We start from the raw sequence: 16,334 nt of genomic DNA, 5'->3' as shown, positions 1-16,334 counted from the left end.
GAAAATTCACATCAGACAGTCAGTCAGTCAGTCATAGTGTAAACTCCGGGGGGCGGAGTGTTTTTTGTTTGTCGTCTTTGATCCTATGTGGGTGGGTATCAGGAAGTTTGTTTGATCAAGTATATAGTTTTCTGATTTGTATATTCTTTAGCATTTTCAATTTGAACAAAATAGGAAAGAATTACTGTGGTTATTGTAAATTTTATAACATTCGTTACGATGATATGTGTGTTGTTCCCCCCGGTACACGCGATTTCATCTTGAACAGCGCATTAATGCGCATAAGGCCGCGATTAATATTCAGAAGCGCAAATACAATAAGGAGCGATGGAGCGACGAAGTGTTGTTTTGAAATATTTTAAGCGAAAAGCGAGCAAATGTTCGAGAATTTGTGAACTCATTAAACGCAGAACCAAGAAAGAATACGTCCACATCCACTATCGTATTTTAACTACACGCATAACATAATATACACGACTTATTTGATAATGTACTTCACGAATCTAACATGTGTTGATAGCAATTGATACTGCTGTATAATCGACTATGGAGGTTAAAAATTTTTTAACCATAACAGTGCTTAATAATTACTATTTGTTATAGAGAAACAATGGAGCGAGACAGTTCTGTTTAAAATGTACAAATCTGAAGCAAATGGCGATATTACTAGCAAGTGCCGATCAGTATTATCAGGTTAAATGTATGCTAAGCTGCTACACGACATGCACTATTACTACACGTAATAAACACTATATTTGAACTGATCATTGATGCGCGCATCGTGTTATAAACACACGCATCGAATATTACACTGCGCGATTTATTTAGATCGTATACTTCATTGAATAGAGTGCTAGACAACACAAACTTCATGAAGCATAGGATTGTTTTGTATTTTACGTATTGCAGTTAATTCACGCTAAAATGTTGACAATTAAGTGCTAATATTATTTAGTTCGTTTTCTTACAGTACAACTTCATAGAGCTATATTTATTTAGTGCTTTGTATTTTATTTAGGTAGGCTATAGTGCGATTGCGCGCATATGGTTATGTAAATAGACGGATCGGTTTTGAATATATACAGGCGTCCAATCAGTCCAAAAGAAGGGCAAAGTAATTATTTCATCTGCGCGACCACATTTTAAAACACCCGTGTCACATATTCTCAGCGGCTGTAACCCAAGATTTCTCAATTGAGAAGTGCAGGTCTAACCCAGGCCAAATGATCATCTAAATCATTCAATATAATATTAAGCGACCAATCAGAATACTTGATATAAAACAGTTTAATCTTTGATTTGGTTGTATTTTATTATTATTCAAGAAAATTTCGCACTTCACTTCGGCGCAATTTTTTACAATTATGCGAAAGGCGTGCGTAAAAACTGTTGTGTTGGGAAGAAATGGAAAATCGTCAATAACTACACCGTTAACTGTTGATGTAGAAACAACAGCTTCAAATAAGCATTCGACAAGCCTCCACGCAGATTTGCATAGTGACGAATCGTGCGATTTGCAAATCGATCATAACGCTCAAACGCCTCATGAATTACCAGTCGTTGACGATTTAGAAAATGAAGAATCGGCCACACAAAGAAGAAATGTTAGTAATTATCTCAACTGGGAAAAAATTCGGCCTCAATTGCTGAAAGCAAAGTTCGAAGATGCGATTTTACCGAGTGGTGTCATGTGTGGTGTTTGCTCTCAAAATGAAGCCAATATTCGCTGTAAATATTGTGGTCCACGGCAGTTTTTTTGCGAGAACTGTGCTATTGAACAACACGAAAGTCGAAATAAGTTTCACGTGATGGATAAATGGATGGTATTGTCTATTATTAATGTTGATTAAAAAAACTTTAAAAATATGATAATATTTGCTAGCTTTTAAAAGCTCTCCTCCGTGGCTTAATTTCTATAAGGAGAAGCCAATTTAATGGCATAAACGTACGTCAAAGATGTCGTTTCATTCTATAATTTCTTATTCTATTTAATAACTATTTGCAACCTACATGTTACATATTTTCAAGATTTTAAAGATGTTGGTCTTTTGCAATACTGTAATATGCTATTTTCACACATTCAGTAAGACTTAAAAAGTTAAAATTCAAATGTGTTCAGGCAAATTAAACCTGCTTTAACCTACAAAACCTACATTCTTTATTTCTTAGGAAACTAAGTTCATCCCACTGTTTCCAGACAATTCTGTAATTGAGTGGGCCCACAATTGTGGGACACAAATTGTCAAGTTGTTTACACTTATTGATGCATTTGGTAAGGAATTTGTTCAGTATTCTTTGTTTGCATTAAAGCTACTAAATCTACAAGGTCAAACTTTCCAACAACTTAAGTATCAAGTTGCATAGGAATTAAAGCTTACCTAATTAAGCAGAGGTTTTATTTCTCCAAACTTTTAAACAGATTAGCCATCCATAAATACACAAACAAAAGCTGCATGCTAAAATTTCAACAAAAGTTAGACTATGATTAAGCTTTTATAACCAGAAACCCCATGCCATGATCATTAATTAACCCTCAGATATAATGCAGTTGCATGGATTAACTAAACAAGTGTGTAATTTCATTTTTTCTGCTGTAGAACAATATTGTTTAACAACCTTGTCTATTGTATGTTGGAACAATAGATATTATTTGGACTGTGAGAATTAACTGCAATAATTTTAATTTAATTATTGATTGCTATTGAATATTGCTACTACTTTCTATGATTGTTAGGTAATCAACACTTGAAGCGAGTGGCTTTTTGCAGTTGTGAAAGCCATGCTGTGACACTACTCCGGTTGCATTTCTGGCCTGGCTCTCCAGAAAGGCCTACTATTGGCTTTCATTTTAGAATTATGGATTTAGCTGAAAAGTTGTTTCTACATAATCAGGTTCCTTTGAAGGATTTTTCTGAGATAATCATGGAATTACTTCCATCACTGCAACCTGTTCATGTAAGTATTCAAAACCCTAAAATATAATATACAGAATTACTTTTCAATCATTCAGTTGCATGTATTCCACCCTTATTTTTCTAATTAGTTTAGAGCCAAAATATCAATTTTGGAAGGAAAAAAATTTAGACTGAAAAACTATTTTCTACATTTCAGGTTAAATCCTTTTACCGCACTTTAAATTCTGGATCTTTTGAGGAATACAGGTATGTACACTTTATTAAGTCATGCCTATTGATATATACCCTCTCTTTTACTGGCACACCCCAGTTATATTATACTTTATATTATACATTTTGCAATTAGTATGATTAGTACAATTATTATAATAGTATAAAAGATATAGGTACCGGTATTTTTTTTCTTTTCAAGATATTTTAAATACAAATTAAAATATCTGGATTCCTATATCCCAGGGCTATATAACGGTGTCATTTGTCCTATATGCCCAACGGTAAGAAATATATTTTGTTACAGTATTTATATTTTTTATTTATTTAATCAAGGTTTGCCATTATTTTGCCATGAAGGGCTTTACAACAGCTTATCTCCAAATATGTTATAGTAACTGTCATGCATGTAGTAGTTATAGGTTAAGAGAAGAAACTCTTAAAAATAGATGAGAACCAGCTTATCTCAACTTACATTAATTAGTGAAAAACACTGATATAATTTACTTGTAATTTACATTAATTAGTGTTTCATTTAGAGATTTAGATACCTAGGTTGCATTGCATGGGATACCAATAGTAATGCACTGTATATATGTTCACCCAGTGTGGTACTCTTTCATTTCATCAATGAATATATGTTTAAGGTCAATTCTATGTATATACCTATAGGAAAGTGGAACCTTAATTGAATGTGTTGATGCATGTTTTGGTCTGCCAAGAAGGAAAGGGAAAGGTGATATAAGCATTTCTTCACGCCACAAGACATTGTTGTTCAGCGATCAAGATGATGTTGATAACTTTGTTGATAATTATGAACACACAAAAGAGAAATCACAAACACAGGTAATTGTTTAAAAAGACGTTTGATTTGTTGCAAGCAATTTGTTAATGTGATTTGCAAAAAACTGTTTTAATATTATTTGTTTTTAAGGACTGTCACAGATTTCATGCTGGTGAAGTAATTTCAGCAATTAGAAGTAAAGGCAAAAATAAACTTTTTGATGAAAAAGGAGTGTTTGGCAGGGTTTGTCGGCATGACTTTCCAAAAAGCTTACTCAGCATCAAACATGGTGAAAGGTACATTCTTTTATCACTTACTATTTCACTGGTTAGCTATATTGTGAATACCCTGTTTTTATCATGCTAGACCAAATTCCATAAATAGTTTTAGAATTCTTATTAATCACATTTGATCACTATTTATATTCAGTTGTGTCAAGAATAGTAATTAGCATTAACATCTATAAGGTTTTTTTTACAGTAATCATCAACCACTTTCTATGTACCAACTATTTAAATGCACAAAAACATTTTGTGCGAATTCACCTTGTAAGTAAATTTCGCATCATTTTAGAATTTCCTATGCTGTATATGAGCTAGAAAAACTAAAGGCTGGCATTTCTGCAGAATCACTCAATTATGTTCTGATGTACGACATTGCCTGTGTTTTATCAAACCACCTGCAGGTTCTGTGTATAATTGCATTTTATTATTTTTATTTGGTATTTTCAAAAATCAGCATGATTCAAGAATTAATGATAATAATGTTCTAAATACAAGCATGCAATTTTTTTATGAAGGGCTCCGGCCAGCAGTCTTTGCTGTCGAATACAACTCTTGCAATACCAATATTTCATTGTTATGGGCATAAAGCCTCTTGCCAGGTAATTGTTTAAAAGAATTACATTTATGCGAAATGGACTGCATCTTTAGGACTTTAGAACAATTCCTTTAAGGCAGATTTCAAAGTTGTATGGCAACCGACCGTTCAAGTCCACATTCAATTTAGGTCAAATATAGTCCACGAAGAAAGGCCGAATGTTGGTTAACCGATGGAGAAGGCGTTGAGCGTTTTTGGTCATTTCTTAGACAGTTTTCCTCAATAACCAAAGAAATGTCTGTTGATAAAAGAAGTGATGTGCTAACTGACGCTACTATCCATTATGGTGAACATCTTGTTGCAAAATTTGGTAATATAATAGAAATTCAGTAAATCATTACCACTATTCGCTGTTCTTAGTGTGGATTCTCTAGGGTGCGGCCCAAGTTTATCTTTTTTTCATTACAGTCACACAACACAAAGAACCTCAAATTTTTTATTGCTAGTATGATCTTTTTTAAATTATAGGTCCTTCTCTAAAGTCGAAGCTCGTTAGGGCGCAGTCTTTGCTGATCACTGTTGACCAAGAATTGAGCAATTTAATCGCGAATTTGCCAGGTACGTTTTTCACAAGCGACTCGAATTCAAGTGCTTAAAATAATGACATTTTCTAGCAAACGCCTACCGGTACATATGACATGGTTACGTTCGTGTTTCTTATTATGATAGATGAGTGTAATGAGGCTAAAATTCGGAGCTGGATCAAGGAACAATTTGAAGAAATTGCACCAGTTATGGAAGGTAAATAGGTAAAACGTGCGGTGATATGCTGATGGATTTAACTAAGTGTACTTCCCACTTTTATAGTATACCTTTTTTAAATGGGATGTGTGGTTTTTTGTATATGAGTGAAAAGCGGACTAGTTTTCCTTTTGAAGCTCTGAAAAATTATTGCTAATAACCAGAATTCCGTTTCGATAGAGATACAAGCTGTTTGGGGAAATTGAGATCTGTGTTTTTTATACAAATATCAACAATAGCCTACTAAAATAAAGTCTAATATTTTATCGCCTAGACCTTGAATACCAGTGGGATGAATCTTATGTGGATTTACTTCTTTCAGCAAAAAAGTTGCGGTAACAAAATATTTTATGCAGAGAATAACAATTTCGGAATATGGCACTGCATATAACTTAGTTCACACTTATAAATGCTTATTCTGGTATGACTGCTTATTCCTATGGCATTGCTAGACATTTCACTTGTGTGTGCAAATGTATTTTGTTCTTGATATTTGGATTTTGTACTTTTTTCAGAAACGAAATGAGTTTTTCAAGAGAGGAAGAGCCGGAAAGGATTCCCAACATTGAGAGAAGGATAAGTAGGTGGGACATGCGGCTATACAGTGATAATTAAACAGACTGCTGTCTGTTCAATTATTAGTTGTTATTACATCTGCTGTTGTTATTGCAGGTATTCGTATTGCAGCTGTACTCTTCCGTCTGGCTATTGTTATTAGTTGATTCCTAGTTGGTTTTTTAGGAATGAAAAAGCGTTATATTCCCTGGAGAAACGTCATGGTGTTCGAACAAGATGGAAGAAAAAAGAAAAAGCATATCAAAATGCGTATACAAGACTTATTGCCAAGAAACAGCAAAAGTTACTTCATACCCTTCATAGGATGGCGTCGGAGAGAATGTTTTTATTAGAACTTAAAGCAAAATATGCTGGTATAGAAATATTTATTTTATGCTCTTTTACTTATCACACTACAAATAATGTATGTCCGAATACGCCTTTTCTTCCGTGAAGGTACTTTCTTCATTGGTGTTTATCTTTTACATGTATCTCCACTTGGATTTCCCTTGTTTTACTTAGTTGCCTCCGATTCTACTCCTTTTTTCAGATGGTCAAGCTATTGCAATAAAGCTTGGCAGTCAAATCGATCGCGTGGTCGCCAACATCACTCGGAACGTAAGCTTGATTAATGGGATGAATGAGAACGATGAGATTTCCTTTGATGATGTAAAGGATCCAAACGGGGAAGTATATCATGGTATTGTCGAACCCAATATTGAAACAGGAGTACCATCAAGAGTAAAAAATAGAGCGGTTGATCTTTTGTGTCTTAAAGATAGGTGTGAAGAGGAACAAAATATGGTGAAAAAAGAGATGTCTACATTTATTCATTTCTCACCAAACAGATTGAAAATAATTCAATCATTTATCGATCGTGAAGTTTCCAGCGACGACGAACTTGGTTTGCACTCCCTCGCCATTGAAAAGATGATGTTTTATCAGCGCCAAGTAAACGTAGTGAATGAGTTATGGTCCGGATTTAAAGTTTTACCTTTCACTACAGAGGACAGTGAGATGGTGGAGCCCATATCAGCCTTATATAAAGAAGATCTAGAATTTTATGATGATGTCGAATATATGTAAATACATACTATACTTGGAGGGTGAGCTTACTAAACATGTTGTGAAGATGTAACATTCTTATACAATGTGGGTAAAACTGACCCCTGTCTTTAGAATTAAAAAACATAAATAAAGTCGCTGTCAAATTTCATTTGGAAGGTGAGCTTACTAAACATGTTGTGAAGATGTAACATTCTTATACAATGTGGGTAAAACTGACCCCTGTCTTAAAAGTTAAAAAACGTAAATAAAGTCGGTGTCAAATTTCATTTGGAGGGTGAGCTTACTAAACATCTTGTGAAGATGTAACATTCTTATACAATGTGGGTAAAACTGACCCCTGTCTTTAGAATTAAAAAACATAAATAAAGTCGGTGTCAAATTTCATTTGGAGGGTGAGCTTACTAAACATGTTGTGAAGATGTAACATTCTTATACAATGTGGGTAAAACTGACCCCTGTGTTTAGAATTAAAAAACATAAATAAAGTCGGTGTCAAATTTCATTTGGAGGGTGAGCTTACTAAACATGTTGTGAAGATGTAACATTCTTATACAATGTGGGTAAACTGACCCCTGTCTTAAAAGTTAAAAAACGTAAATAAAGTCGGTATCAAATTCATTTGGAGGGTGAGCTTACTAAACATGTTGTGAAGATGTAACATTCTTATACAATGTGGGTAAAACTGACCCCTGTCTTAAAAGTTAAAAAACGTAAATAAAGTCGGTGTCAAATTTCATTTGGAGGGTGAGCTTACTAAACATGTTGTGAAGATGTAACATTCTTATACAATGTGGGTAAAACTGACCCCTGTCTTAAAAGTTAAAAAACGTAAATAAAGTCGGTGTCAAATTTCATTTGGAGGGTGAGCTTACTAAACATCTTGTGAAGATGTAACATTCTTATACAATGTGGGTAAAACTGACCCCTGTCTTTAGAATTAAAAAACATAAATAAAGTCGGTGTCAAATTTCATTTGGAGGGTGAGCTTACTAAACATGTTGTGAAGATGTAACATTCTTATACAATGTGGGTAAAACCGACCCCTATCTTAAAAGTTAAAAAACGTAAATAAAGTCGGTATCAAATTTCATTTGGAGGGTGAGCTTACTAAAGATGTTGTGAAGATGTAACATTCTTATACAATGTGGGTAAAACTGACCCCTATCTTAAAAGTTAAAAAACGTAAATAAAGTCGGTATCAAATTTCATTTGGAGGGTGAGCTTACTAAACATGTTGTGAAGATGTAACATTCTTATACAATGTGGGTAAAACTGACCCCTCTTAAAAGTTAAAAAACGTAAATAAAGTCGGTGTCAAATTTCATTTGGAGGGTGAGCTTACTAAACATCTTGTGAAGATGTAACATTCTTATACAATGTGGGTAAAACTGACCCCTGTCTTAAAAGTTAAAAAACGTAAATAAAGTCGGTGTCAAATTTCATTTGGAGGGTGAGCTTACTAAACATCTTGTGAAGATGTAACATTCTTATACAATGTGGGTAAAACTGACCCCTGTCTTTAGAATTAAAAAACATAAATAAAGTCGGTGTCAAATTTCATTTGGAGGGTGAGCTTACTAAACATGTTGTGAAGATGTAACATTCTTATACAATGTGGGTAAAACCGACCCCTATCTTAAAAGTTAAAAAACGTAAATAAAGTCGGTATCAAATTTCATTTGGAGGGTGAGCTTACTAAAGATGTTGTGAAGATGTAACATTCTTATACAATGTGGGTAAAACTGACCCCTATCTTAAAAGTTAAAAAACGTAAATAAAGTCGGTATCAAATTTCATTTGGAGGGTGAGCTTACTAAACATGTTGTGAAGATGTAACATTCTTATACAATGTGGGTAAAACTGACCCCTGTCTTTAGAATTAAAAAACGTAAATAAAGTCGTTATCAAATTTCATTTGGAGGGTGAGCTTACTAGGGATGTTGTGAAGATGTAACATTCTTATACAATGTGGGTAAAACTGACCCCTGTCTTTAGAATTAAAAAACATAAATAAAGTCGGTGTCAAATTTCATTTGGAGGGTGAGCTTACTAAACATGTTGTGAAGATGTAACATTCTTATACAATGTGGGTAAAACTGACCCCTGTCTTTAGAATTAAAAAACATAAATAAAGTCGGTGTCAAATTTCATTTGGAGGGTGAGCTTACTAAACATGTTGTGAAGATGTAACATTCTTATACAATGTGGGTAAAACCGACCCCTATCTTAAAAGTTAAAAAACGTAAATAAAGTCGGTATCAAATTTCATTTGGAGGGTGAGCTTACTAAAGATGTTGTGAAGATGTAACATTCTTATACAATGTGGGTAAAACTGACCCCTATCTTAAAAGTTAAAAAACGTAAATAAAGTCGGTATCAAATTTCATTTGGAGGGTGAGCTTACTAAACATGTTGTGAAGATGTAACATTCTTATACAATGTGGGTAAAACTGACCCCTGTCTTTAGAATTAAAAAACGTAAATAAAGTCGTTATCAAATTTCATTTGGAGGGTGAGCTTACTAGGGATGTTGTGAAGATGTAACATTCTTATACAATGTGGGTAAAACTGACCCCTGTCTTTAGAATTAAAAAACATAAATAAAGTCGGTGTCAAATTTCATTTGGAGGGTGAGCTTACTAAACATGTTGTGAAGATGTAACATTCTTATACAATGTGGGTAAAACTGACCCCTGTCTTTAGAATTAAAAAACATAAATAAAGTCGGTGTCAAATTTCATTTGGAGGGTGAGCTTACTAAACATGTTGTGAAGATGTAACATTCTTATACAATGTGGGTAAAACTGACCCCTGTCTTAAAAGTTAAAAAACGTAAATAAAGTCGGTGTCAAATTTCATTTGAAGAATCGTAATTAAAATGTTACGAAGTGAAATTTAAGACAGTAATATGAAATATTTGGGAAATAAGAAACCTTTTTTTAAACCTGATATGCGCGTATAGTATTACTTTGCTCTTGTGTTGCGAAAACAAAGCCAAAAGGCAAAGATTCCCGAGGTGTATTTTCGTTATTTGTCATTTATAGCCATTCTATAGCCATTCTATAGTCATTTTTGGCCATTCTAGAGCGTCTGTTCTAGATCACTCAGTTATTCAGGGATAGTTTGTTATCAGTTCGAGACATTAATTTCAAGGTAAACGAGACTGTAATTTCTATAAGCATATAGTTCTACATTTTATATCAATATTCACACTCCGTATTACTTATTACGCGAATTTGTTTGTTTGTAGAGCCCTATGATGGGAAGAAATAAGTTCAGAAGAAATATGACATGTTTTCCCTCGAAGGTCAGATCAGATTTGCCAATGAGAATTGCAATTTTGGTATTCATATTGGTACAAATTTTCACGACGTGGTAGTTGCCATAGCTTGTTCCTTTTTTTTCTTTGCGCAAGGAGTGACCACATGCTGCAGCTATGACGCTATAACTTATATGGGGCGATTGCTATTTCATTATTACATATCAAACAAAAATGGCTCGTTTCCCTAGAATTGCGCTACGAAAATATAATTAAATCGTGAATGAAATCTTTGAAGCACAGCATGATACTATAGTTAAAGAATAACTACCTACTTAGTACAGTTGGTGATACATTGATGAAAGAAGGGGCGTGTATGAAGATGTATTGAGACTAGTGTATATCACAGTATATACAGGGCTAATTTTAACAAATTTTAACTTTAAATAGTAAAGGTCTTTGAATGAAGGCCCTTTCCTTCCTACCTACTGAAAGTATGAAATATTTCTACGCTCTTACCACTCTTGATATCTTCATATTTTTAACCTAAATAATTCCGAATAATTTTATAGAGAAAAGACGGTGTCTGTCGAATTTCAACCTGCCCCCAGTATGGAAATTACATGAAACGCTTGGATAATCATCTGTCAGTATTCCATAAGGGTACAACTAGGGCAATGAACGACAGCCTACCTCACCCGGGCGCTTACAAAAGTGCTTATTTGGAAAATCTTCGACAAGGAAAAACAAATTATGTCATTGCTAATCTTGGAAAAAGTAAAGACCTCAGTGACGGAAAAATTTCAGCCAGAAAATCAAGTGTTCCCAGCACATCAAGTGTCGCCAGCACATCAAGTTCCTCTACACATAAAAAATGTATTGTAAAAAGGCGTTTGTTTTCCAAACAAAGTACGTCTACAAAGCAAAAGTTTGTTAAAAGAGGCAATTTTGAATTAAAATTCAGAAGTAAAATTGCAACAGCATCTGAGGACCAAATGAATCAGAATTCTTCCGACCAATTGGTTTCGCTTGAATCATCGAATAATTTCATTGGGGAATGGTGTGCTCATACTCTAAGATTTTTGATCCACAATACTTACTCGTTCAAACTTGGATCTTTACTATCTTTTATAAGAGAAAATCAATCATTGGAAGACTATCACAAAACCAAACTATGCAAAGATGTGTTTGGCGAAGTGCCATTAGATTTTCTAAAGGCCCTAAATTACCACAGAAGGCCGTTAAACAGCTACTTTCAGCGATTAAGATGTCTTCCAAACATAAGTCAGAAGACTGTGGATCTATGCATGCTTGTGAGACAACAGGTGGCAAATGTGTGTGTCCAGAACTAGACACAGCCTTTTTTATTTTCTGCAGAAAACCCTGTTTAAAGGAAAGGTTTGACTGCAAGAAATGCAGTAACTGGGCGATTCATACACACGTGTGCTTTGATTTTTTCTCATGCACCGTGTGTGACAAATATTACTCTAGCACAAAACCGAACTGTGGAAAATATTATGTTTAAATATATCGATATAAATTTGTAACCTGAAACCTTCCGATATTTAATTTTTGCATTTATATATATATATATATTGCATTTAATAAATACTGCATTTTTATTCGGTATTTATCGTGATAAATGACTGAAGCACATGATATATATTGAGAAAATATTTAAACTGGAGTCTATGAAGTACATGAGTCTACGATGAACCAACCAGAGCCCGAGCTAGAAGCCTTATTGGGGGAGGGGAGTGCATGTGTATTCATATCATTCGTTTTATGCCAAACTGATCATGAATACTATACATGATTATATCTCCCCCCCCCAATTAAGCAATCTAGCAACGGCCCTGGTACCAATTGACTATAATAATTAACCCTGTTACCCTGATAAAAAATTTGACATCATTTCCATTCGCAAGTATTTTCATTACGTAGTTTACCTAAAACTCCTTCGATCGCAAATCTAAATTGTTTTGGTAACTTAAAATTTTCAGTAGCTGCTTCCTCTATTGAAAAATATAATGGTCCATGAGCAGAACGAATAAGGTTCTTACCCGTAATAATGTCACTATGCAAGAATGTGTATGTGTCATCATCTACAAGATCCAACCACTGACCCCGTATTTTGGCCGAGGATACACACTTGGCTATACGCAATGGCTTATCATTCGTACGAAACAGCCAAAATCTTTCTTCTGCAGTCGTGTGTACAGGTAAAACTATGTTTTCAACCTGTCTTGAATGTTGCATGTTATGTCCAACTGCTAACCATGCATCAGGTGAAAAATAACCTTCACACAAACCATATAAGTTTGCCTTCTCTTCATCACTTAAATGCAAATCAACCACCTCAATCTCCTCCTCCATAATTCGCTTCTCAGAATCGGCCAGCACCCTTTGCGCAGCATCTTCTCCAGCAATTTTTACTAGTAAAGGTTTCACAACATTTACAGTTCCTTGTAAATCACCATTGTTACCAGAAACTGCAGTCGGGTAAACATTCAATGGTTCGTTGAGAGTTGGATCTTCAATGATGAATTTTATTTTGTCTGCAGCCTCCATGATTTTCTTTAGTTGCAAGGAACCATAGTTATATGGTTTCTTAAAAGAAATATCTTCAGGGAGACCAACAACTCTGAATCCACATTTCGAGTACGGCACCCGGCAGCTCTTTCCAACCGCTTCACCTTAAATTTAGAAATAATTCTGATGTTGTAAACATTTACAATATACTTTTCGGTTATCCAGTCTAGCTCTTATGAATCATCTCATGAATCATTATAGTATATTGCTAATAATTGCGCAACACCACTGATCATCGGGTGAAGTATGTATTCATCAAAGTTTAGTTGTACTGTAATAGATTCTTCAGGGCTGGTTGTATAAGAAGATGGTTAACCTTTTAACCTACGATTTACCTACGCAACCTATACAACCAGCTGTGATTGTTAAGTTACAGTATTTGCAGCCCTTTAAAGTTTAAAAACACATTACCGGTAGCAGTTGTGAACAATTTTCTGACAAAAAAGACTTACTGTATTTCTTGTTAAAGAGATCTTGCACATCATTTCTGCGGTACTTCTTAACAGAACTACCTAAGGTCATGTCATTGGTACTTTAGTTATAAACATAGAATCCCATTGGAATTGCTCTAAAATTGTCACAAGTCTTAAATAAAATTATTTTACCAGTGACCTGTAGAGAACTTACCAAAATACTCACGAAATTTTATGCCAATATCGGGGTTGCAAGATAAAAAATGATTTCCTTCATTGGATCCCAGTTGGAAAACAGTGCCTTCATTGTTGATCATCAAAGATGAAGTCTGGCAGCCCAAATCCTCCAGTATCCTGATCTATGGATAAACACACATCTAATGATCACATAATGATTGCCCTGTTTAATTTTTGTTCAACTTACAGTTTAACTATTGCACTGGCCAGTTTGGTAGTGTGGGGCTTTTTTGTCATTAATCATGCTATTTATCATACCATTATGATGTATATGTTTCTTTATCTATTTTGGCACTAAACTAAGGGAAATACTAATCTCTGTATGGTGCCTTAGAAAGCCAGGTGCTCTTATTTCTTGTCCTAACCCTACATTAACCTGTGTTATTCTCATTTAGCCAGATCCACAGTAGCCAAGCTTACCTGTTACTAACATAGAAAATTCTAGAAACCAAGATAAATGATAGCAAAAGAATGGGATGGGAGACCTAGTGCTCAACTATTCTAATTTAACAATATTACAAGTGCCAAACCAAATAAAGGTTTCCGCTACCTCCTCGACTAGCTTTTTGCAGTGTCTTTCAATAAGCTTTCTCTTTTGCTCATCATCCAACACTTTTATATCAACTGAGCTAAGGGCTTTAGCAGTTTCACCATATTTCTTTTTTTCATCCTCATTTTGCAAATTCCACCTTTCTGCAGCTAGTTTATTCCTTTCAGTATTAGACAAGCCTTTACACTCATCTAAATTAACACAGATATAAAAACTATTTTAGATACACAAAAAACCACATCAACCAACATTTTTGAAGAACTGTTTTTTCATCTCATCCAATAAGAGAAAACTCAATATGATGACTATACATTTTGCCTAATATTTAGTTCAATTGTTTTTTCATTTTAGAAATTTGAGCAGCATATTAGCTACTAAATAACATTTAGACATTCAACCCTTGTTTTGTAATCTTTCCAACTCAATTACCATTTCAATGTATTGAATATAATTATGAAGACTTCCTCTCTATTGAAGCCTTATTATAGGGCAAGTGAACACACATGACAGGGCAAAAATTAGGTTTAGGAGATACCATACCAAGATATAATTTGATTGTTAATGCCTGACCTAGCTCCATGCAATAAATATTGTTAATTTCAAAAATTAAATAAAGACAATTTCACTAACCAGACTTGAAAAACTCACTGCAAAATACATTGTATGAATGTGGTCCTTTTATGTGTTTGGCCCTCTTCAATGTAGATGTTTCATCAAAGGTTTGGCTGGTTGAAGGTTGTTTCCTTTTTTGGTTACCAATCCATTTCTAGGAATAAGCAATATACAGTGTAGTACACATATAAAATTGTAACCAATATATAATAATATAGTATACAGTAATTAGAAGGAGCACAACAACACAATTTTGAAGTACAAGCATAAAATCTTATTTATAGTTATTAAGCAATTCAAACAACTTTTTAAATAAACACTGTTTATGCATGTTACACTTTAATATATCTATTGAAAAAGACACTCTGGTTAATTCTTTAAGATGCACAGATAATCTGGGTTTACCTTAACTTGCGTTTTCGTCAGGCCCGTTTCTTGCGTAGCTTGATCGACTTTGCTGTCATATAAATGACCTGTTCCAACCATTCCATTACCATATAATCGCTCCAGAACGATTCTTTGAGCATCCGTAATACGATTTCTTTGACGTTTTGACGGTTCCATATTTTAAATGTCGAAATATATCAAAATAATACTAAAATTCTATCGAAGTGCAGTCGCGACGAGTGAACAAATTAGCATACACACAAATGCGCATAGAAAAGCACCGTTTATTGGATCAAACGTATTTGACCTTTGCCCTTTGCGCATAGCTGGCCATTGAATGATTTAGATGATCATTTGGCCTGGGTTAGACCTGCACTTCTCAATTGAGAAATCTTGGGTTACAGCCGCTGAGAATATGTGACACGGGTGTTAAAAGTCCCGTACGCCTATGCATAAACCAATTTTACTGTCATAAAAAATGCTTCAAAATGAAAACTGTGGATCCACACAGTGGGCATCAAGGCTAATTATATTGTTATGGTTGATATCCATATATAATATCGCGACTATAGTAATGTAATTTGAGTATGTTTGGTTATATTTTCGTGCTGTGTGGACAAGTGATCGATTCACGCATCGGTTATGTAAATCATGCAAGGTTTATTTACTTTAATTAAGGTTTATACAGTATAGTGCAATTTGAAACTATCTTGTGGGATTCTTCTCAGAAATATTTTATTATAAAATGTTGACATCATTTATTTAATACTTCAGTTCAGGCGAGAACGGGTTGTTTGTTTGAGCTATATTCGTCAAAAGCACAACTCGCAAAATAATGATGTACGTAAAAATTGAGCTAGACGCGAGAACACTCATTGACAAATATATTATATATATATATATATATATATATATATATATATATATATATATATATATATATATATATATATATATATATATATATATATATAATATGGATAACCGCGCATTTTTGCACAATCACAAGTATAACAGCATTTGCATTATAGCTAAAACTTTGCACTATCCTCGGATCCCTAGTTTATATTATAATCATTCCATTTGATATAGAAATTTTTAAATGCGAAGCCTTTTAGCTAGTATATAACCA

General features: G+C 34.0%; 2 protein-coding genes across 4 annotated transcripts; one reads left to right on the top strand and one right to left on the bottom strand.

Annotated features, from left to right (window-relative positions):
* The first annotated feature begins 1,324 nt into the window (after positions 1-1,324).
* On the top strand, positions 1,325-7,170 carry LOC114537451. Its single transcript, XM_028558495.1, has 16 exons — positions 1,325-1,823; positions 2,170-2,272; positions 2,735-2,955; positions 3,112-3,161; positions 3,328-3,409; positions 3,798-3,971; positions 4,060-4,205; positions 4,483-4,594; positions 4,709-4,792; positions 4,918-5,098; positions 5,257-5,346; positions 5,458-5,529; positions 5,804-5,864; positions 6,045-6,113; positions 6,271-6,458; positions 6,635-7,170. Exons 1-16 carry the CDS (start codon positions 1,365-1,367, stop codon positions 7,168-7,170), a joined length of 2,628 nt encoding a protein of 875 aa, XP_028414296.1. The 5' UTR covers positions 1,325-1,364.
* Positions 7,171-12,272: 5,102 nt separating this feature from the next.
* Positions 12,273-15,615, bottom strand: LOC114537442. Of its 3 annotated transcripts, none has more exons than XM_028558483.1 (6): positions 15,221-15,615; positions 14,834-14,969; positions 14,204-14,394; positions 13,631-13,775; positions 13,456-13,515; positions 12,273-13,107 (listed from the first exon to the last, which is right to left on the bottom strand). In XM_028558483.1, exons 1-6 carry the CDS (start codon positions 15,377-15,379, stop codon positions 12,323-12,325), a joined length of 1,476 nt encoding a protein of 491 aa, XP_028414284.1. In that variant the 5' UTR covers positions 15,380-15,615; the 3' UTR covers positions 12,273-12,322. The 3 variants fall into 3 exon arrangements, with proteins under 3 accessions (XP_028414284.1, XP_028414285.1, XP_028414286.1); XM_028558484.1 differs by having other exon boundaries at positions 13,643-13,775; XM_028558485.1 differs by having other exon boundaries at positions 14,852-14,969.
* Between the last annotated feature and the right edge of the window lie 719 nt (positions 15,616-16,334).

This window comes from Dendronephthya gigantea, unplaced genomic scaffold (genome assembly GCF_004324835.1).
Source record: "Dendronephthya gigantea isolate DGI-Jeju-01 unplaced genomic scaffold, DenGig_1.0 000157F, whole genome shotgun sequence".
In the NCBI taxonomy this organism is placed as follows: domain Eukaryota; kingdom Metazoa; phylum Cnidaria; class Anthozoa; order Malacalcyonacea; family Nephtheidae; genus Dendronephthya; species Dendronephthya gigantea.
Note: the sequence above shows the minus strand (reverse complement) of the source record. Positions and strands in the feature narration are given on the sequence as shown.